We start from the raw sequence: 23,357 nt of genomic DNA, 5'->3' as shown, positions 1-23,357 counted from the left end.
ACAAAATAGTTAAATAACATTTACAATAATAAATCATTTAATAGACTATTTTTGAACAAAATTTATATTGCATTAAATATTATTCAATTACATAACTATGATTAATTTAAACTTAGGTATATTTGGATATCCAAAGTAGTTTATACTTACCTATTGTTGTATAATTTTGGTATGAAGGGGTAAACGCTTTGACCTGGAGCTATGAACCAGTGAGGCCACAAACGGGGGACCTCATCCCCATGAGATTTGAACCTTGATGGCAAGGATAACAACATAACAACTTAACCATCACAACATGCCACTATATATATATATAAGTTTAAATATGAATGGAATTATTATTTGCTTATGATGAAATAACATTTGTGATGCTTCATTATTTATAGCTCTTACTAGAAATATATATACATGCATACATATATATGTATGTATATATTATAGTAATATAATATACATATTATATGTGGGTCTATTTATTTTGCTGAAAACACTATTTAAAAAACTATATTCTTTAAACCTTAAACATGTTATTAAAAATAATTAGCATTTTGGAAAATGACAAATTTTTTGAAGAAAGCAAGAAATGTGATTAATTTTAGACGCAGACCTCCTTTAAACTATATGGCAAGTCAATATCAGACTATAGGAGGAAGTGCCCTGCAAGTCAAAAATTGATTTGATGCACTTTCTACAATCCAAGAAGAACAAAAAGATTGCAAAATAACAAAAAAGATGAATGGTTTTGAAACCCTAATCAGGCTTCATGTAGAATGAAACATAGTAATTTATAAAACCCAAAAAAGTAACGAAGAAGATGGTTGGAAGATAGCTAAAAACAAAAAGTATAGCAAGCATGGAAATGAAAAACAGATCTCAAAACCATATACCAGGAACGAAGGCTTGGATTAGTGATTGAAGAATCAAGAAGTTTTTTTCAAGAAAACCAAATATACCAACAAAGGAAGTAAACAAAATAAGTCTACGCTGAATCATAAAAAGAAAAGCACTCAAATATCTCAACCCATATAGATCTTTGAACCTAATAATATACCTCTAGGATCTTTGTCAATTCAGTCACAAGTCCCAGCGAAAAAAGCAAAAATCATTTGTGTCTATACTAAAAAACCCTATTAATAGATCAACCAAAAAGGTAACAAAGATATCCTAAGCACTCCTGTATATTCCCCCACATCGGAAAAGCAGTTTGAATCAAATAAATGGAGCGAAGTTACAAACCCTAACCAAAGAAATAAAGACAATGTTGAAAACATCAAAACAATTATCATCAACAACAAATACAGTGAAGCAAAATGGCAGGAATGCTTTGATCTAGGTATCTATGCAATATGGAATGGTCCAATAAAATACAAAGCCAATTTGGAATAGACCCTAACAAAAATATGCGGAGCAAAGGTAAGTAACTTAACTCCTCGTGTAAATCAATAATGGTATCTGCAATGTCAGGATATTAAATTTAGGAATGAACTAATAGAAATATCAAATTGTTTTTACAAAGGGTAGCCTATTAAATTTTTAGCATGGAAGCCCAGTTTTAATGAAAACTATAATAAGCAAAAATAGACAATTAAATGGTTGAAATGTGCAAACATTCCATCAAAATTAAATGATATCAACATAATAAGAAGAATAGGGCAATCTTTAGGAAGTTTAGCAGGATTTGAAGTAAATCAATTTAAAACAAGTAAGATAAGATTCTTAGTCTCAACAAAAACAGAACAAAGTGAATCCATAAATAGAAAAATCATAAAAAATAGATCTATATATAAATTAACCTTTACTAAATATATAGGAGAAAAAAAAAAAAAAGGAGCAAACTTTAAAAGTATAAACATCAAGAATAACTTAAAGGAAATATTAAGGACAATCAAGAAAGGGAGAAAAGGTAGAAGAAAACAAGGAGAAAAGGAAATCAGAGAACAAAAGAAACCAAGGCTTGAAGGAAAAAGAGGTAGTTCAAGAGGATCAAAAGGAAAATACAAGAAGAGAAGAAGATATAGAATACTGATGGAAGACAAATACAGATTACCAACTTTCAATAGAAAAATATAGAAATTGTAAAGACTATAGAATAGAAAAGGAAACACTAGAAGAGATAGAGATCAATGTTAAAAAAATAAATATACTTTCTCATGAGGTATTGCTCCTACAGAATGATCTAGAAGACCAATTCATCATAGTAGATAGCAAGCATACATAACGTAAAGGTAAGACAACATTGAGGTCAGATTTAGAAAAGGATATACAAAAAGGAGGCAATATAAAGATAAAACCATTAGAAGAAGAGACAAACATGGATCAGAATGAAGAAAATTGCAAAAGAGAGTTAGAAACAACGACCCACATAGTAATGGAATTAGAGGAAGAGGTGAATCAAGAACAAAATCAAATAGAAAAAGAAGAAGAATCATTGGGTAAAAATGATCAGAGCCCTAGGTAATATCTCGCCAATAGAATCAGTCCAATGGAGTAATGTTACCATTAGGAAAAAATCAAAGAAGAAAAGTTACAAATTCTAGCAAACATCAAACAATGGGAAGGATATGTTGATCTGGATAAGGAAGAGATAAGTAGGACAAAAGACAGATGAGAGATAGAGTTATTGATACTAGTTGAGATAGAAAAAAGTATTCAAAGAAATAGAACAGAATAGCAAACAAATAAGTAAACAAGGAGAAGAATAGGAATATTAGAGAGAAGACTATTCAACATGGGAAGAATTTGGAACCATGGTGGAAAATTCCAACAGGGAAGAAGGGCCAGAAAAAGATAGAATGGAGGGAGAGGGAAAAACTATAGAAGCAGAAGAATACCCAATAAACAACCAACTGATTAAAGAACTTTTAACAGAGGATGATCAGGAAACAGAAGAATGAGAAATTGTAGAAAATGTAAGAAATCAACTAAATTTGGAAAGTTTGGGTATATCCATTAATCAGGAAGGGATGAAGACACCTAATTGTGGAAAAAAAAATTGAAATGAGGACAAAAATCACTCAAGGAGCTTAGAGAGGCAATAGGACAAGAAAAGGAACAAACTAAGATTAGAGAAATTCTACAAAGCGGGAAGGGGAAGAACCTTCCCAATGACCAATGAGAATTACAACATGGAATGCTAAGGGTCTAAATGCCCTTGGCAAGAAATGCTTATTGAAGCGTAATCTCAAACTATTTGAAACATAAATTCTATTAATTCAAGAAACAAAATTAAACAACAAAGAAGGTATAAAGTTAGGACAAAAACTAGGAATTTGGAAATCAAAATTCAATACATCCCATGGTGCTTCAAGTGGATTGGGAATAGTATGGAATCACCAAAAAATCAACCTAGAAATAATAACCTCAAATTCTAATTGGATGGGAAGTAGAGTCTCAAGTACAAAAAATAATCTCCAGATTAAGTAATAAATGTCTATGGGCCTACACTAATAGCCGACAAATTAGTAGTATGGAACGAGATCAACACATTTTTTTAGCAAAATACAAAATGATAACGTTATCATTGGAGGTGATTCTAATGCAATATTAAAAAGGAATGAAAAATATGGAGGGATTCAAACAATACCAAGAGCAATAGAAGATTTTAGAGAATGGACAGAAAGAAATTCACTCATAGATATTCCAACAAAAAATAGAGTATACAAATGGAATAATAGAAGGAAAGACTTTAGCTACATAGCATAAAGATTGGACACATTATTTTTAAAAGGAGATCTAAGTAGTCTAGAGAGAGAAATTAATGTGGAAATCCTCCCAATGGCAGGCTCGGATCACTTTCTGGTAAAGATTGAAATCAAGGAACTTTCCAAACCTAGTAGAAACCCATTTAAGTGTGAAAAAATGTGGTTTATTGACAAAAACTTCATGAATAATATAAAAAATTGGTGGCAAGAAGAGCAAACTTAGGGCTCAAAAATGTTATGTTTTGTATCCAAACTAAAAACGATAAAAGAAAAGATTCTAAAATAGAATAAAGTACTTCAAAAATATATTTAAAGAAAAGTTAGATATATAAGAAAAATTAGAAAAATGAAACAAAGAAGTTATCAAAAAAGTAATGAATAATGAAACTTATCTACAAGAAAAAGAATACCTACTGAAACAAGAAGAAATTTTAGCTAAAGAAGAGGTGTATTGGAAGCAAAAATCCAGGGAGAAATGGTTGGCAGAAGGAGAACGCAATACCAAATACTTCCATACAAGTACCCTACAACATAGAGCCTATAATAATATATCAAAAATTAAAATCTCAAAAGGTAATTTTTTAAATAATCCAGACAAAATAGCTAAAACTTTTGCAGATTACTTCAAAGATATCCTTAATAATTATGAAACTTCTAACATAATAGAACAAGAGGAGATGTTGAAAGCAATACCTAAGGTTATCACAACAGATGATAATAAATCCCTAAATAAACCATTCACATTGCATGAAATTAAAATGGCTCTCTTTAATATTAATTTGGACAAATCACCAAGACCAGATGGATTCCAAGCCTTCTTCTTCCAAAAATGTTGGAAAATAATAGGAGTAGACTTGTGGAAAGAAATTGAAGCATCGAGAAATGGGGGAACACTTTTAGTGGAAATCAATCACACATTCCTAACTCTAATCCCAAAGAAAAATAAGGCTGAAGAACCAAGTGACTTCAGACCAATCACTCTCTACAATACTATCTATAAAATCTTCTCAAAAACTTTAGCAAAATGACTTAAAAAACATCTCCCTAAATTAATATCAAAAGAACAAATAGGATTTGTACCTAGGAGATCTATTCTAGATGGCATATCAATCATTCAAGAAACAATACACTTTGCATCAAAGAATAAAGAAGCATGCATTTATTAAAATTAGATATACAAAAAACATATGATAAAGTAGACTAGAGATTCTTATGTAAAACACTCAAAGCTTTCAGATTCTCAAATCAATGGATCAATATCATTTTTCAGTGCATTTCTACCCCAAAAATCTCACTTCTTATTAATAGAACTCTAGAAGGATGCTTTAGTATATCTAGGGGGCTTTGGCAAGGTGATCCTATCTCTCCCTTTCTATTCATCATCATGGCAGAAACCTTTGGGAGATCAATCAAGATAGGACAACTCCAAAACAAAATTAAAGGTATAAAGGTCACTAAAAATGTGGCTAATACCACACATCAACAATTTGTTGATGATACAATACTAGTTGGAGCAAGAGCCAAAAAAGAGATAGATTATATTAAAAAAATCCTAAACAATTATATAAAAGCTTCAGCTCAAAAAATCAATGCAAAAAAAGTTGAATTTTTTTCTTAAACACAACAGAAGATAGAGAAGAATACATATGCAATGAACTAGGGTATAAGAAAGGTACCTTCCCTTGTAAATATCTAGGAATATACCTAGATAAAGGGAACAAAAATAATCAAGGCTGGGAGCATGCACTACAAAAAAATGGATAACTAGACAAAAGCTTGGAAAAGAAAATGGATGACCAAAGCTGGGAAAGCAACAAAAATCAAAGTTGTTCTATCAACTATACCTACTTATCAACTATCATGTTCACAATTACCAAAGAATATCAATTAGAAAATGGAAAAGAAATTAAGAAACTTCTTCTGGAAAGGCATAGAAGACAAGAAGAAGGCAACATTAATAAGATGGGAAAAAATATGTAGGCCAAAAGAAGCAGGGTGACTAGGAATAAAAAATCTAGATTGGCAGAATGAAGCATTAGGCGCAAAACAAGTATGGAGAATGTATCGAGAAAGAGACAGCAAATGGGCTAGAATTTTGTATAATAAATATTTGAATGCATCAGATAGTACATCACTATTTAGAAGCAGGAATCCTCCTAGAGGCTCTATAGCATGGAATTTTTTTAAAAATGTCACTCCCCTAATCACTAAATATACGACATGGGATATAGGGAAAGGAGATAAAGCTCTATACTGGGAAGACTCCTAGAATGGGTATCCCCCTTCAACCATACTGACATAACTCGTAATGCAAAAATTCAATTACAAATGATTTGGGGAACTAAGATAGAAGATTATATTCAACTAGACCAGTCTAATGAAGAAATGACCCAGAAATGGAAATCCTTAGAAAATTGTCGTCTCAATCATGTAGACAAAGAGATCTTAGAAGATATGCTTAGGGAGCGCTTGATTAACTTCAAAAATAGGGAGGACAAACTTATATGGGCAACTGCTAAAGATGGAATATATAAAGTAAAGGAGGGATACAACCAAATTATAAATTCACAAAGATGGGAAGCAATAAACATCCTGGTAAACCTCTATTGGGATCTAGCAAGTCTTCCCAAGGCAAGCATCTTTCTATGGGCAACTTCCCAAAAGAGAATTCTAATAGCTAATAGAATTAGGAAAATGGGATTTTAAGGCCCATCAAGATGTACTCTCTGTAAAGAAGAATGAAAAGTTGCAAAGCATCTTCTATACCAATGCAAATTTGCGAAGGAATGTTGGTTATGGCTCAAATCCAAACTAAATTGGACAACTCCTTTGTCAGAAAAATGGCAAGACCATCTGATAGGGTGGCCAAAAAAATCAAACAGTAAAGTATACGAAAAATTCTGGAATATCACTCTAGCAATCCTAGTATGGGAGATATGGAAGGAAAGAAATAGAAGAATCTTTAAGAATGAAGAACTCAATCTACCATCTCTCTACATTAAGATTGAAGCTAGCATTATAGAGGTCATAAACTGCTATCTCAGGAAAACAACAAAAGAAGAAGGCTCCTTCTCAGAGTGGGATGTTGAAATTAAAAAGAATTGGAAACATCTAATCAATCCACCCCTCATTTACAAAAGAAGCAATAGTACAACTAGAAAAGAATGCAAATGGGAACCTCCACCGAAAGGTTGGAAGAAACTCAATTTTGACGGAGCTTCTAGAGGTAACCTTGGAAAAGCAGGAATAAGGTGTATAATTAGGGAGGAATTTGGAAATTGGCTCATAAAAAGAGCTAAGCCTCTAGGAATAGTCTCTAAAAACATGGCAGAACTAGAAGTTGTAGATGAAGGACTAAAACTTTGTATTAGCCTAAAAATCAAAAAAATTATAATTGAAGGAGATTCGCAAATCGTCCTAAAAGTGCTTAAGAATGGAAGAACTCCTAATTGGATATTAAACTCTAGACTAGAAAAACCCATTAGACTATTGGAAAATTTTGAAGAAGTAAGATTTACACATATTTAGAGAAGGTAATACTGAAGTTGATATTTTAGCAAATAAAGGTATAGATGGAGTAAACATGCTATTGTTTAATCATAGTTAGTTAGGGATGATTATTATAAGATCTAGTCCTCTATTGAAATCTCCCTTGACGCTTGGATCCATGATTATCCCTATTGGTGTAAATCTCGGCTCACATCTTTCTACATATGTGAATCTACTACCCAGAGATAACATGATTGTTGGCATCATTTTAATTATGATTTCGAGTGGATGAATAATCATCCAGTTGCATGGAAATGGCATCATCACCCAATTTTCTAGATCCTTCCCTACTGTAATTCTATAAATGCGAGTCGAGACCATTTCTCCCATATCGTTTGATATTGGTTTTCAGTTGTCCCCTTTATGGATACCAATAATTGTGTGTGTCATGCCTCTGAAATTCAAACCATGGCCTTCTGTGGCATTGTTAAACTCGAGAGATGGAATAGATTACTCGGGCCCATAAACGACATGAGTAGGATTGCTATCAGTAGGGTTTTGGGTGAAGGTCTCTTTAACTATGATTATTCATGGCGTACTAATAGTGACATCTTGGGGACATGGATTGGATGCCTAGCTAGGGCTAAAGTAGAGAAATGAGATATAATCAAACTCTATTATAACCTATTTGATCCTAGCCAGTTAGTAGGTTTAGAACAAGTGGTCTTTAGTATCAATGAGAAACTTTAAATCCTGCTGCCAAAAGCCTACATGGCACACCAAACAGGTAGTTTTGAGCTCACAATTGTTCCTAGGTGCCCTTGTTTGGTAATCAAAGATAATATTCTCTTCTTCCGAAAATGGCCTAGAATGGAAGCCAATGTGCAATTTTTGCTATGATGGAGAGACATCAAAGAGGATCCTGTGATAGAGTGGCTTTTGACTTACTTGCAAGCCTTTGATGCTTTCATTCACCCAAATGTGGACTTCTCTGACCTAGATGTTGTAAGATTCTGCCTCCCTAATTTTGACAAATCTAACAAAATGAGAAATGCCTACAAGCTCCCCCCCAGTTCTAGGGCAAAAACAATCAGGGAAGCCTCAGAAATCATCATGGTCTTTGGTAAGAAGACTCCTGAAGAATAATCGAGGTCTTGGGCATGGTGATGATGGTTTTTTTTTTTTTTCCCAAGTATGGTGGCCCTTACTCCCTCTGTTTAAGAGGCTTTTGGGTGTGGACCTAGATGTATAATTTTTGGGTTATATTAGCATTAGGCTTGCTGCATTTTTCCTAAGCAGTGAGTAGATTATCTTAAGATTAGGGCATCCTTAGTACTCAATGGATTATGGCTATCTCTCTTATGTAAATATATTGTTTATGTTAATACTATATCCTTTATCTAATCTATGTATGTTTTTCGACCGATATGGATTTTTGGGCTCAACCCCTTTGTATGGCATTGTCCTTCATGTCTGAATGTGGATACCAAATTTGGTTCTCAGATCATATTAGAATTTATTGCTCAAATTATTAAATCGACAAAAGATTTATTTTATCTCTACTCCTTTGCAATTAATTTATTTCTTTAGATCATATTACTGCACACTTGAAGGTTAGACTCTGCTTTTGCCTTCTCATTTTTCACCCTATATTCTCAATCCATAACATTTAAAAACTACAAAGGATGTTAAGGCTTGTATGGGTCTCTCAATACTACGAATACTCTTTAACATATTATCTAAAAATAGCAATTAATTGCAAATCAATTAATCAATTTAATCTCAATAATCAGCAAAGAATATTAACAGGCATCAAAATATCAATGCAAATCCAAATCGGGTTAATCCTTAAAATTAGCTATTATTCATTACAAATACATTTTTTTAGTGAAGAACATTATAATTAACCCTTTGGCATAATTTTGCATTGCTCCTTAACTTACATTTAAGACTTGAATGAAACACTGTCTTGTAATTATCCTATCCAATTAGGTATTGGCAGCTATCATTTTTTCCCTATAACTTATGCTTCTTAACCCCTTTTGATGTTAGAAATTTTTATTGCAGTTTTTGTTCTCTTCCTTCAATAGGTTTCTTGTTCCTCCCAATTGATCGTTCGTTATTTATGGTGCTCATTGGTCCCTTCATCTTGGATGTTTTGCACTGCTCAACTTTTCATCCAAGCATTACTTTATTATTTTGAACTTGTATTCACACTAGGGAATGCCCCTTTTATTACTTGTATAATATAGGGCTTCGGTCTTGGGCAAGACTGGAGGTTTTCTTACTCCGTTCTTTCCCACCAGTGCCTGTTAGAACAAAGAATTTTGTAATCTCTTTTGTTTATCTAATATAATATAAGGCTTCAGTCATTTACCGATCAAAATAATAATAATAATAATTAGTATTTTAATTATCATTGTAAACTATATAACAAAAAAAACAATAATAAAATATTTTTAAAAAAAACTGTGCAGGTGGACACGGTAGACTTGTGGGCCACAAGGGTCATGCCTTGCGATCTTTGTAGGCTGCAAGTCGTAAGGGCTACACCTTGTGACATTCACAGGCCTGCGGGCCACTTCTATGACGTCGCAACAACCATGACCACCACATTGGCTAAGGTAACAAAGAGAAGGGGAGTTGGGAAAACAACCCTCCTCATTTTTATTAAATATTATTTATTTTAAAGAAAAAGATACAAGAGATAAAACCAAAAAATATATAAACTCTTTTATTGTCAATCAAAAAATAGTGCCACCATCCTTATCAAATCTAACCCCTAACAAAAAATAATTTTGAATTAATTAAGTTAAATATATATATTTTTAATTATTCTATTTCCTTATAAAGAGGTTTTTTGTGACAAATGATTTTATAGGTAATAGTTTGAAGCCAAGATTAATTACTATTGTTTTGATTAACTATTATTATTTATTAAGCTCGAGTAGATTTGAACTCAGAACCTCCCAAATAAGAGGCTCACAATTTACCGTTGTGTTGTAGGCTCTTGTCCAAGTAATTTAAGTTTATTATTATTTTAAATATTTAGCTTTTATCCTTTTATCGAACTTTAGATTTAAAGGTGATTTGAATTTTGAATTTTAATTACAAATTAAAGTCTTGACTTTTTTATTTTATTAGTTTTATTAACTCTTCAACTAAACTAGAAAGATTAGGTCAAACTACAAAGGGAGGTTGACTAACTTAGTCGCGATGGTGGGAGATTGATGTATAGTCATGATGCCCCTCGACTATAAACTCTAAGTATCATGTTTAACTTATGCAAACTCAGACAATTGTAGCTTAGAAGCATTTCAATAGTAAACATCCAGTAAACATTAGCATTTCAAAAAAATTGTTAGTGTGTTTTTGCCCCAATTTTGGAGCATAATAGCCCATGGATGCATTTGTGCTCAAATGACCCTTTTTCTTGCTCTCGTATTTCTGATTATTTTTGCACCATCCCCAAGACCTTGAGATTATCTCTCTACAAGATAACCCTTTATAGGTCAACCAAGTAGTTGATTCACAGTTGATCAGAAGCTCAAAATGACCTAATTTTTGTTTTGAGCCTCTGAAAACTACAAAATCTGAACTGGGCTAGAGTTCTTTCCCAACTATATAAGGATGACCTGGCATATCAAGGAGGATTTCAACCATAACCCAGGGTCATGGATTACCTTGTCCCTTACTTGGACTAAAAAGTGATGCCAAAATATCTAGATTTGCACTCTGGATTGTCAGATTTGCAACTGGACTACCACTAGTACTATAGGGTTAGGACGACCTCGTCTTCAAACTCAGAATGTCAAATCCCATAAATGAATATGAATATGAAAAGAGCTTCAAAAGTGGTCCTTGGATATGTGCTTGAAATTGTATTTTTGAATTTGCACTTGCACACAATAGAGGGAAAAATTAGTTGGTTAGAAGGGGCTTGCCTTAGTCAAGCCATGGTTGAGGAATCAACCTTAAATTGAAATAGATATAAATGAAGGAATGCTAACATGTAGTAGAAGAAAATATAACAATGTAGAATATCATAATAGTGTTGATTCAATTACATTTGATTTGTGATCAAGTATGTTAATGTGATGGTCTTGACTCAATGCAAAAACCCAAAAGAATTTCATATAAGGCAAAACCTCATGTATGAGTGTGCTTGCAACATGTCTCAATGATGAATTCTTATGTGGAAGTAGATCTCTTCTTTGATGACCAAACACCATGATGAAGTTAGATCTAGAAGAGAAAATGCATGATGAAGGATGAAGATCTTAAATGCTTGAATGAAGAATGTCTTGCCTGCTTAAAACTCCTTGAATGGACTTGCTTGAGAACTTGAACATAGATAGCTTGCATATAGTATGGACACCAATAGATGATAACGAATTTTAGTGGATGTCCAAATGAGGAGAGAAGGCCTTCTTTTATAGCAATTTTGGAACATTCATCGAGAAGGGTCAACTCAAGAAAGAGGGAAAAAGCAATATTTGAAATCAGGTCCAAAGTTTCTTTGGGAAAATTACCTAGGTAAGGGACGACCTCATCCCCTACCACCCATCTAAGGGAAAACCTCATATCTTTCCCCATGTGAGGGACGAAGTTTCCCCTAGATCTAAGAAATATTGTGGAATCGATGAAAACTGATGATATAAATAGGGATAAATGTTAGAAATTCATTTAAAGCATGATTTATGTGGTTGAGAGGATAAAGAGGAAGTCATGCATAGAGATTAGTTCCAACATAGAGTTATGAGTAAGGTAGGAAGAAGAAAGGACCTTGACACAAGTAATTAAATGCAAAAGGAGGTCCTAATGTACCAAACCGCACTAAGGAGTGCTAAAAGGTCTTAAAAGAAAGTACTTTCATTTTAAGATGGTACAATTCATAAAACCCTTGAAGAACACGAGTCTGATATTGTAAACTATATCCTTAATTTTGAAAGAGATGTCTTCCAGAGATTGATATTGATTTCTAATTTAACCAAGATAACATGGTTATAATACAAATATAGATCTTTATCAAATACTATGAAATCTCCAAGCATATTACCGATTTTCCTCTCTTTTTTTTCCTCCATAAGTTCAACATGCAAGTTTTGGAGCATAACTAATTGTTCTACTTCAAAAAAAAAACTAGATCCTTGGTGGTAAAATTTGGAGACTAGTTTAAGAAAGAAAATCTAGACCCTTTAAAGATGTGCAACATACCAGTCAAGAATGTTTGCTTAAGTTTCACATTATAACAATTAAAAAATAAAATAAAAATCCTTAGCTAGAATGGTAACACCTAGTTGGTCTTTGTAAGATTCCTGGAACCATTCAACAACTTCTTCTCCAAGAACCCCAATGTTGCACCATCTCGCAAAAACCCCCAAAAGGTTTGCAGTGCCTACGCATATCATCAATTGTATCAATGTTAATATCAAGGGGAATGTATTATGTCTTAGTAGGATTTCTCTATCCTAATATCCCCAAGTGATCAGGGCTATCGAAAGAAGGTGGAGTGTGGAGATCATTTGCAAGGGAGATTTCCATATGATTCTAATTCCTCCTTGTAGGTGGAGGTGCCCTATGTCATATGTGATTATTGGGAGGTGGAGCTATGACCTTACTGAAATTTGCTGAAGTAGCCAATTGTAAAAAACCCTCCTTAAGACAATGCAATGGATAGAAGCAATTATTGCTTGGAGGGATTTGGTTGTTCTAGGGAAGGCTTATGGCAGATTTTTCGGTGGCATTCTCATAAACATTAGCCTTTGACTACCTTGATTTCCTTGATTTAACCACTATCTAACCTTGTTCAAAATCTAGCAGAGGAAGGGGAGCCCAACTCCTCCTAGGAAAAACTAAAGATTTACCCTTAAACTCTTGAACATATTTGGTTCTATTGAAAATGAATTATTGTTGGCAAACTTTTTATTTGCATTCACAAAATGAGATTAAATTTTTTTCTAAATTTTTTATTTTAAAAACACAAATTAGCTAACAATTTAACTTAGTTAACTATAATTTTAAATTATGTATTAACACAAATCATAAAACACTACCACAAAATGACATATCCCATTACAATTTGAATTGTGAGAATGCTAATGTGGCTCAAGTTAAGGCCTTACAAAGTCACGACGCACTATTTTGATCTAATCAATGCTTGTGTGAACGAAGAGAGGCCATAGCATGCTTAAAAGCACATGAAACGGATATGCCATTGTGGCCATTAAGCCCTAATGAAGAACACAAATTCATCGGTTTCAAATTTTGCATACATGGTCTCCTTTTAGTGTTTCGATATGGAGGACAAGTGAGAATCTCGAAGGACCAATCACGACCAAAGAAAGTCCATCTCCCATAGCGGAAATCTACGCTTGTTCGGATAGAATAAAATAAATTAATCACATGTCATCAAGCTTGAGCTTATAGCCACACTCTCACCTGATATTTATTTCTCTGTTTGTTTTCTACTGCCTGCAGCCAAACAGATGGCTCATATGTCCCCTCTCCACGTTAAAATCTTCACTAAATAGTGCCTTAATTTTGCTTAATGTCCATACGGGCATTGTCCTATAGGTTGAGAGAGTTCAGTAGATTCAGTGGTAGTGGTATAGCCAAGTCGCTTGTCTTCTTCAAGAGAGACCAACGTTTTCTCATTTAACAAATTGGGCTTCTGCGGCATTCTTCAATCAAGTCTCAGACTTGAGCTTCCACTGCTTCTGTTCTTCACAATTTGACACCATCCATAAAGAGGTGTAGTACAATCATGGCGCCACTAAATTTGACTGGGTGCTGATAAATTTAATTGGATGTCGATAAGTTTTGGGGGGCTTAGGAATTTTAGATGGCTCTGATAGTTTTTGCTGGGAATTTGTCATTTGGGTTTATGGCGGAGTTCTCCTGTTTTGCAATGGAATTAGAATGACTTTATCTTGTCTGAGTAGTGTTGTGCGTGGGGTGAAGAAAATTAAGTTTTAATAGTTTTTTTTTGCCATGGAAATAGAATGAATTTAGTTTATTTATAGTTCTCTATGTCTTTTGTAATGCAAATTGTATGAGTAAAGCTAGTCTGACATGTGGAACGCAATGCCCATGCAGGAGAATTCCATGTTGAGGCATTAGTTGCGGGCCAGCGGGGAGTGATATATAATTTAACACAATGGCCTTTGTGGTGTCATCTTCGTACACTTCCCCAAGTTTTAAGCTTGTTCCTTTTCATCAAACTGGTCGTGCATGCTTATCAGGTGTAGACTGTTTCCCTGTTATTTATAAATGCCATTTGAATTCATGGCTGTTTGAAATTCTCTCCTTAAGAAGTCGCTTAAAGTATTCAATATTAAAGTCATCTTATTTCAATGACCCATCTCTCATAAGTAGCTATTATTCAAAGGAACCCTCTCATGATCATTGATAGCCAATCCTGAGCTTACAGAAGCCCGTACATATAATGCATCTTGTCTTGGATTGACTAACTTTGGAGCACGTTAAGTAATGTGCTTGTTATGATCAATTAGAATTCTTGTAGCAAGGAAAGTGGGTACCTTGGTTTGATCTTACAATCAAGGACCCATATCCTCAGGTACGAAGTTATGCATTCCATACTACCGTTTCCATACTGGATCTTATGAATGTCTATGTGCAGGTGTCAATAGGGCTTTTGAAGGCCTTAGAGTCCCCAACAGTGTAGACTCTCTTCGAAAACTAGTAAGATCCTGTTTTCCGTTGGATTTTCAATTTTTTGAATTTTGAGCCCCGATTCTACACTTTTCTACTAAGGCTTTCTTCTTCCAAAGGAGTTATGAGCGACACGGAAAACCAAAATTAGTTTTGAAATTCTAATGAATGCCAGATGATTGGTTCATGGTAGAGAAATACAAGTTACTACTAAGTGGTCTTGCATCTTGTAGGATTTAGGCACCTGATGATCCCTTGTCTTGCATGTAGCAGGGAGAGTGTCATGGTCATTGCCATGCATCTGCATTTTCAGCCTACGGCCCAAAAGCTGGCAACAGAGAACCAAAGGTATGTTAACTCTGTTTCCTCATATCACTGTAGAATGAAAGGAAATGTTGCTTGAACCTGTTTCTGTCTTGGGCTGTATTTAACAAAGTGAGACTAAGATGCAAAATGTTATCAGAACTCACAGAGTTCTATGCCAAGACAAATTGAGACTGATCCTGTCTACATAAGTCTGGTTGGTTCGCACATGTTGTCTCAGCTCTATGATGCCATGTCATATTTAAAACTAAATTCCTATTTGTATTTAAGATTCTAGTATATGCAACTTAAATTTAATAATGTACCTTGGATTATATGATCGCAATACTGCAATTTGTTGTAAGGCTTAGAATGAAGCAGGGCATTCACCAGCTTAGCTTGTCTCTATATATTAATATGCAATTGCATTCTGAAACTGAATTTTTTTATGTTAACTTTTGAGGTGCACCCCTTTCTGTGACACATTACTCTTCTCTTGAATCTATGCAACTTTGTTGTTAACTTGTTGGGCTATTTTGAAATTAATAAGCACATGAACCCACAAACAATGCCTTAAAGCATAGATGAACATTGAATACTCAAGATATAGGCAACGAATTATAAGCAGATTTGACCTCTCAGATGAGTTCTCTTTTTTTCATTTTTATACAAATAATCTTCAAGGTTTAAGACTTCTTGGTTGATGTTAGTTGATATGGATGCATGTCAGGTGATCTCTGCAGTCGCTGGGAACAGTTTGGTCACAGAGGAAACCCCAGAAACCTCTGCAGAAATTGGGAAAGGTTTGTTCACACAGGGAAACCCAGAAATGAGACGAATCAGTCCTGAAAGAAATCAAGGACTGCCTACTGTTAAAATAGTCTATGTTGTACTTGAAGCTCAATATCAAGCCTCTGTAAGTGCAGCAGTTCGTAATCTTAACCAGAGAAGAAAAGATGCTTCATTTGAGGTAGTTGGGTACCTTTTAGAGGAGTTAAGAGACCAAAGCAACTACGAGACTTTCCGCAATGATCTCTCAGATGCTAATATATTCATTGGATCTCTCATATTTATTGAAGAGCTTGCTCAAAAAGTCAAAGCTGCAGTAGAAGTAGAGAGGGAACGACTGGATGCAGTGTTGGTTTTCCCTTCAATGCCAGAGGTGATGAGATTGAACAAACTGGGCACTTTTAGTATGTCCCAGTTAGGACAATCCAAAAGCCCTTTCTTTCAGATGTTCAAGAGAAAGAAGAAGTCGGCAGGCTTTGAGGAAAGCATGCTTAAGCTTGTTAGGACTCTACCCAAAGTTCTCAAGTATTTACCTAGTGATAAGGCTCAGGATGCTAGAGCATATATAATGAGCTTGCAATTTTGGTTGGGTGGATCTCCTGATAATCTTGAGAACTTCTTCAAAATGATTGCTGGGTCCTATGTACCTTGTCTGAGAAGTACAAATATGGAGTTTTCTGATCCAGTCCTCTATTTGGACACTGGAATATGGCACCCATTGGCTCCTCGTATGTTCGATGATGTCAAAGAGTATTTGAATTGGTATGACACCAGAAAAGATGCAAATGAAAATCTAAAAGACCCAAAGGCACCTACAATTGGTATTGCCATGCAAAGAACCCACATTGTTACCGGTGATGATAGTCACTATGTGGCTGTTGTGATGGAACTGGAGGCCAGAGGAGCAAGAGTTATCCCAGTATTCTCAGGCGGGTTAGACTTTTCTACTCCTGTGGAGCGTTTCTTATATGACCCATTTGCAAAGAAATCTATTGTACATGCTATGGTTTCCTTGACTGGATTTGCACTAGTAGGTGGACCTGCTAGACAGGATCATCCTCGTGCTATACAAGCTTTAGCCAAACTTGATGTTCCCTACATTGTTGCTTTGCCATTGGTGTTCCAGACTACAGAGGAATGGCTTATTAGCACTTTGGGATTACATCCAATTCAGGTTGCATTACAGGTTGCTCTTCCTGAGCTTGATGGTGGTTTGGAGCCCATTGTTTTTGCCGGCCGTGATGCAAGAACTGGTAGGTTTCATTTTTGAGCAAATTGAGCAATTGCATATCTGTGAGCAGTCCCAACAATTAATGCAAAAATGATGAGTGATGTTTGGCAACACTTGTTATCATGTCCTTGGTGACAAGGATATAATTTTCATTTACATAAATGTGTAGAACTCATGTTTCTCCTAAAATTGAAGGAATACTACAAACTAATGCAATGTTACTTTCTAACTTCTATATATCTCTATGCAGGCAAGTCCCATGCACTCCATAAGCGTGTTGAACAGCTTTGTACACGAGCAATCAAGTGGGCTAACTTAAAGCGAAAAACAAAGGTAATTTGTTTTCATCCTCCATTTGATTTGTTTCTGCACAGTAAGACTTTTTAGGAATATCATGTGATGTTGGCACCACAGTCCTTAATATTATGTTTAAGGATGGGAAATTCTTCTACTGCAACCGCTCAGAATGGGTCTAGTGCTGCCTTGGTTTATATGGAGGCCTCAATGAATCTCATGAATTATTACATGTTTGCAGGAGGAAAAGAAAGTTGCAATCACCGTATTTAGCTTTCCACCTGATAAAGGCAATGTAGGCACTGCAGCTTATCTCAATGTGTTCTCTTCAATTTTCAGTGTTATGCGTGATCTACAGAAAGATGGTTTTAATGTAGAAGGCTTGCCAGATACTCCTGAATTGCTTATTGAAGATATAATTCATGACAAAGAGGCTAGGTTTAACAGTCCCAATCTGAATATTGCTTATAAAATGAATGTAAGAGAGTATCGGCAGCTGACTTCCTACGCAAAAGCTTTGGAAGATAACTGGGGAAAGCCACCTGGAAACCTCAATTCTGATGGGGAAAACCTGCTAGTATTTGGAAAACAGTATGGCAATGTCTTTATTGGAGTGCAGCCAACTTTTGGTTACGAAGGTGACCCCATGAGGCTTCTTTTTGCAAAATCAGCAAGTCCACACCATGGATTTGCTGCTTATTACTCATTCGTTGAGAAAATTTTCAAAGCTGATGCTGTCCTACATTTTGGAACCCATGGGTCCTTAGAATTCATGCCTGGTAAACAAGTGGGATTGAGTGATGTCTGTTATCCTGATAGTTTGATAGGAAACATTCCCAATATATACTACTATGCCGCCAACAATCCCTCTGAGGCTACCATAGCAAAACGCCGGAGCTATGCTAACACCATTAGTTACTTGACACCTCCAGCAGAGAATGCTGGACTATATAAAGGTCTGAAACAGCTAAGTGAGCTTATATCTTCTTATCAATCACTCAAGGACAGTGGGAGAGGCACACAGATAATCAACAGTATCATCAGTACTGCTAAACAATGCAACCTTGACAAAGATGTTGTTCTGCCAGAAGAAGGTGCAGAGCTTCAGCCAGAAGAGAGGGATTCTGTGGTGGGAAAAGTTTACAGTAAGATAATGGAAATTGAATCTCGACTATTACCTTGTGGATTGCATGTTATAGGGCAACCGCCTTCTGCAATGGAAGCTGTGGCTACTCTTGTCAATATAGCTTCCCTAGATAGACCCGAGGAACAGATATATTCACTGCCGGGGATCCTTGCAGAAGCATTGAACCGAAGTATAGAAGATATTTACAGAAACAGTGATAAAGGAATTTTGAGGGATGCAGAGTTGCTAAAACAAATAACAGATGCCTCCAGAGGTGCTGTCTCTGCATATGTTGATAGGACAACAAACCCGAAAGGACAGGTGGCTGATGTTGCACAAAAGCTTGGATCGATGCTTGGATTTGGACAAAAGGAACCTTGGATTGAGTATCTAGAAAAGACAAAGTTTTGGAATGCTGATCAAACTAAACTACGCACGCTCTTTGAATTTTTGAGTGATTGTTTAAGGCTAGTTGTGGCTGACAATGAACTTGGAGCATTGAAGCAAGCTCTAGAAGGCAGATATGTTGAACCTGGACCTGGAGGTGATCCAATTAGAAATCCCAAGGTACTGCCTACTGGGAAAAACATTCATGCACTGGATCCTCAAGCTATTCCAACTGCAGCAGCACTGCAGAGTGCCAAAGTCGTAGTTGAGCGGCTTCTACAAAGGCAGAAAGCAGATAATGATGGAAAATACCCAGAAACAGTTGCATTGGTTCTCTGGGGGACGGATAACATCAAGACCTATGGTGAATCACTTGCACAGGTACTCTGGATGATTGGTGTAAAACCTGTAGCAGATGCTCTAGGTCGAGTCAACAAGGTGGAGCCCGTATCTTTGGAGGAACTTGGGAGACCCCGTGTCGATGTGGTGGTGAATTGTTCTGGAGTTTTCAGAGACTTGTTTATCAATCAGGTACATTTTTGTCAACTTTTTAAAATGTTTATGCAGGCATTGATGAGGTTGAGAAATTTGATTCTTTAAAATGACCGTGATTAGTGTGTAGGTGTGAGAATTGGAAGATACTGTTGGAACTGTTGTTCTACTGCTAAAAATCAGACAACAAACTCCCAATTTTTATTACAAATAGATAAAGGGTTTAGGTTTCAAATTGTGGATGAGTCTGCAAGTACCATATTGGATCATATGAGATTATCATAGATTTTCAACTTTTCTTTTCAATTTGAAATCCAGAAGCTTGCATTTGTTTTGGACAATAAATCCTAACTTCTAACTTGTTCTTTCCAATAGTTATTTCTCAAGAAAATGCAGTTGGAAACAACTGTGTATAAAGAAAATGGCTTGGCACATAGGATAAAATCCTTTTCTTCATACACCGTTTGTCTCTGAAAGCATTCATTTTCTTGAAACATAGTGGAATGTAGAAGGTTGAAATTGTCAATAATTTATTTGTCTTGGAATAAAACTCAAATCTTTTCTTGACAGTAACTGATTTGGCCCAGCTTCTTTATGTATTGTTTTCCCTAATATACAACCATGTGTGTGCAGATGAACCTCCTTGACCGAGCAATAAAAATGGTAGCCGAGCTTGACGAACCTGTGGACATGAACTATGTAAGGAAACATGCCATAGAGCAAGCTGAAATGCTGGGAATTGGTGTCCGTGAGGCTGCCACTCGTGTATTTTCAAATGCATCTGGATCCTACTCGTCTAATGTCAATCTAGCTGTTGAAAATTCTTCTTGGAATGATGAGAAGCAATTGCAAGACATGTATGTGAGCAGAAAATCTTTTGCCTTTGACTCTGACGCTCCAGGAGCAGGCATGAAGGAGAATAAAAAAGTTTTTGAAATGGCACTATCAACAGCAGAGGCCACTTTTCAGAACCTAGATTCATCTGAGATCTCTCTCACAGATGTTAGTCATTACTTTGACTCGGACCCCACAAATCTTGTACAGAGCTTGAGAAAGGACAAGAAAAAGCCCAATGCATATATTGCAGATACAACTACAGCAAATGCACAAGTCAGAACTCTGGCTGAGACAGTGAGACTAGACGCAAGGACAAAACTACTTAATCCGAAGTGGTATGAAGGAATGCTTTCAAGTGGGTATGAAGGTGTTAGGGAGATTGAAAAGAGGTTGACAAATACTGTGGGTTGGAGTGCTACATCTGGCCAAGTTGACAATTGGGTATATGAGGAAGCAAATACCACTTTCATTGAAGATGAAAACATGTTGAAGAGGTTGTTGGACACAAACCCAAATTCTGTCAGGAAGCTAGTTCAGACATTCTTAGAGGCAAATGGAAGAGGTTACTGGGAAACGTCTGAACAGAATATCGAGAGATTAAGGCAGTTGTATCAAGAGGTTGAAGATAAAATTGAAGGCATTGATAGAAACTAGTTTTGATCAGTAAAATTTGTATGTAAATTAGGATTTCTTTACTAAAATTGTGTTTTGTTTGTTATTATAGTAGAATCTAATATGTAAAACAGATTTCAGTCAGCATTTTCACTGAATGCTCAAAACATTCTTAATTTATTTCAAGGTATATAAACATGTTTTGAAATTTTTGGTTCCTTTCCTCTTTTCTTCTTCGCATTCTGTTGAGGAATGGTGATGAAAATGATGTTTCAATACACTCAATAGCAAGAAGGCAATAACTAGAAGATAAGGAATGCCTTCTTTATAGGGCAAGAGAAAACAAATTGTGCAAATCACCAAAATAGTCCTCTCCTCCTATCAGCATCATTAAGATGAATTTTGAAGGGGCTTCGATATAAAATACAGGGCAGCTTGGGTTCCTTGTGACGGATCATAATGTATGCCTAAAGTGGATCACAATCATCTTCCTTTATCTATATAGCCTAGTATAACGGAACAAAACTTTAAAGCTATCAGTTGTAGTAGAAGGGTTAAAGCTTACTCTTTCTCAAGGTTTGTGATTTGTGCGTGTTGAAGGAGATTTGCAGCTGATAAAAAATATGACGGGAAAAGTTTCAACTCCCGGCTGTAAACTCGACAGCGTTCTCCAAGAATCCAGAGATTTACTCCCCCAAAATATTGACAAAAAAAGTGCTTGGAGACATCAACCAGATGATCCTCTTGCTTATGTTTGTGTTCGGAGGAATTGGAGAATTTCAGCTGAAGATGCTTATTTCCTAAGGTATACTCTGTCTTTGATGTTTAATGGGGTAGCCAATCTCTTTGACAGGGCACTCCTTGCCTCGGCTTTCGCGGGAATTTCAGATTGCATGCAAGGACGATGGATAGTTGTATAACTTAGGCCGGGTTCTCATGCGCAACCCTTCGTTAAAAATAAAGCAGGTATCTTTAAGAGGAAGTGGTTCCATGAATTTTGTATCCTTCTTAAGAAAATTAGCCTCTAAATTAAGGAAGTTGGTTGTCTTGTCAATTTAAAAAAATAAAAATTATACTTATTCATAAATTTGTTTGGCAGGGGGCTATTTCATTTTGGTGGAAAAATGAAGAGTAGGCTGTTTACAAATTATTGTATTGCCGTAGGCAATGTACTATTGCATTCACTATGTCTGATTAGTGAATTAGTTTTGAATGTATCAACCAATTATATGCAAGTATTTTTACCTCGTTTCAATTTTTATAAAGTTTTCATATTTTTAATCAATAGAATATAATATGAAAAAATATTTATCTCCATTCTAATTGGTTGAATTCATTTTGTCTTATAAGACCCCTTTTCTAGAGCTCCCACCATATTGCTTTTTTAATGGCATGAATTTTGCAAATAAATATAAATATATACACAATTATTACATTCCCAAACTACTATTAAGAAACTAATAGATGAAAATATATCTTCTATTATTTTCCCTATAAGCATCAAGATCGTGAAGTAAGTTATTGTTCTAATATATATAAATCTTCTTTAAAACACAATGTAAATTTTTTTAAATATTTATTTCATAGTTTTTTTTTTATTTTTAATTTTATATTCATATTTAAAAAAATATAATAGTAAAATTGAAATACAAGCACTCCTAATTTAAAATTTAAAATATTACCATTAATTTTTTATTTTTTATTAATTGTTGATAAAAAATAATAATTAGCAAGTTATATATTACATTTTCTTTAATATTTTATAATGCATGGTAAAAATAATGTTTAACATACAAAGTTAATTTCTATTATATTATTTTATAATACATATTACAATACTAAAATATTCTATAGTACATAATTAAAAATTAATAATTGTATTATATATCTATCTTTTTAAACTTCAATTTCCTATACATATTCATTATTATAATATCAAATATTGTTTCTATTACAATACATTCTAACGACAAGTACATGCCACTACGTGGCACTTGTTCTCTAAGTTGGTGGGGTTATTTTCCACCCCACCCTATTTCACCCATTCAAATTGAGAGAGCTTAAAAAGCATGGCTCCTATTTTGTAGGAAAAGATTCCAAATAAACATATAGCCCCCTTAAAACATTATCATAGGGCCACTTGCCTCAAAAAAGAAAAAGGCCCAAGCCCCTCCATGGGAACCTATCATATGCCCCCTAATATTGAGTTCTCATGTTCTTGCTTAGGTACTTAATGTTATGATAAAATAATAGGTTATAATCTTTATCTATTTTAGTGGAGCAACTATTATTTAGCAATTGAAAATAAAGCAAAGGGAAAAGAGGAGGGTCACATGAAGGGGGTTTCTTTCAAAATATAGAACAGGTGGTAGTGAGATTTCTTAAGAATATTTAATAGTGAGTGGTGTCATGGATTTTATAA

General features: G+C 34.9%; 1 protein-coding gene and 1 long non-coding RNA gene across 3 annotated transcripts; both read left to right on the top strand.

The window, feature by feature from the left end:
• The first annotated feature begins 13,610 nt into the window (after window positions 1-13,610).
• Window positions 13,611-21,154, top strand: GUN5 (magnesium-chelatase subunit chlH, chloroplast, putative / Mg-protoporphyrin IX chelatase, putative (CHLH)). Of its 2 annotated transcripts, none has more exons than XM_089805506.1 (8): window positions 13,611-13,943; window positions 14,289-14,434; window positions 14,833-14,894; window positions 15,135-15,212; window positions 15,898-17,209; window positions 17,438-17,520; window positions 17,723-19,525; window positions 20,120-21,154. In XM_089805506.1, exons 2-8 carry the CDS (start codon window positions 14,350-14,352, stop codon window positions 20,975-20,977), a joined length of 4,281 nt encoding a protein of 1,426 aa, XP_089661632.1. In that variant the 5' UTR covers window positions 13,611-13,943; window positions 14,289-14,349; the 3' UTR covers window positions 20,978-21,154. The 2 variants fall into 2 exon arrangements, with proteins under 2 accessions (XP_089661632.1, XP_089661633.1); XM_089805507.1 differs by having other exon boundaries at window positions 13,616-13,943; window positions 15,138-15,212.
• A 264-nt stretch (window positions 21,155-21,418) lies between these two features.
• Window positions 21,419-22,200, top strand: LOC149535365 (uncharacterized). Its single transcript, XR_016357313.1, has 2 exons — window positions 21,419-21,901; window positions 22,035-22,200. It is a non-coding gene; the product is annotated as an uncharacterized LOC149535365 (long non-coding RNA).
• Window positions 22,201-23,357: the final 1,157 nt, after the last annotated feature.

The sequence above is a fragment of the Cupressus sempervirens genome, chromosome 10 (genome assembly GCF_028749045.1).
Source record: "Cupressus sempervirens isolate cs-2001-9-10 chromosome 10, ASM2874904v1, whole genome shotgun sequence".
Classification (NCBI taxonomy): domain Eukaryota; kingdom Viridiplantae; phylum Streptophyta; class Pinopsida; order Cupressales; family Cupressaceae; genus Cupressus; species Cupressus sempervirens.
The sequence above is the reverse complement of the archived record's forward strand: the minus strand, read 5'-3'. Positions and strand labels throughout refer to the sequence as shown.

What these genes read in the sequence shown, in the direction of transcription:
- GUN5 (XM_089805506.1), top strand. Translation starts at nt 14,350, where the DNA reads ATGGCCTTTGTGGTGTCATCTTCGTACACTTCCCCAAGTTTTAAGCTT. An exon ending in TGGTCGTGCATGCTTATCAG is followed by an intron (nt 14,435 to 14,832) that starts GTGTAGACTGTT and finishes GTCTATGTGCAG; the next exon opens with GTGTCAATAGGGCTTTTGAA. An exon ending in CGGCCGTGATGCAAGAACTG is followed by an intron (nt 17,210 to 17,437) that starts GTAGGTTTCATT and finishes ATCTCTATGCAG; the next exon opens with GCAAGTCCCATGCACTCCAT.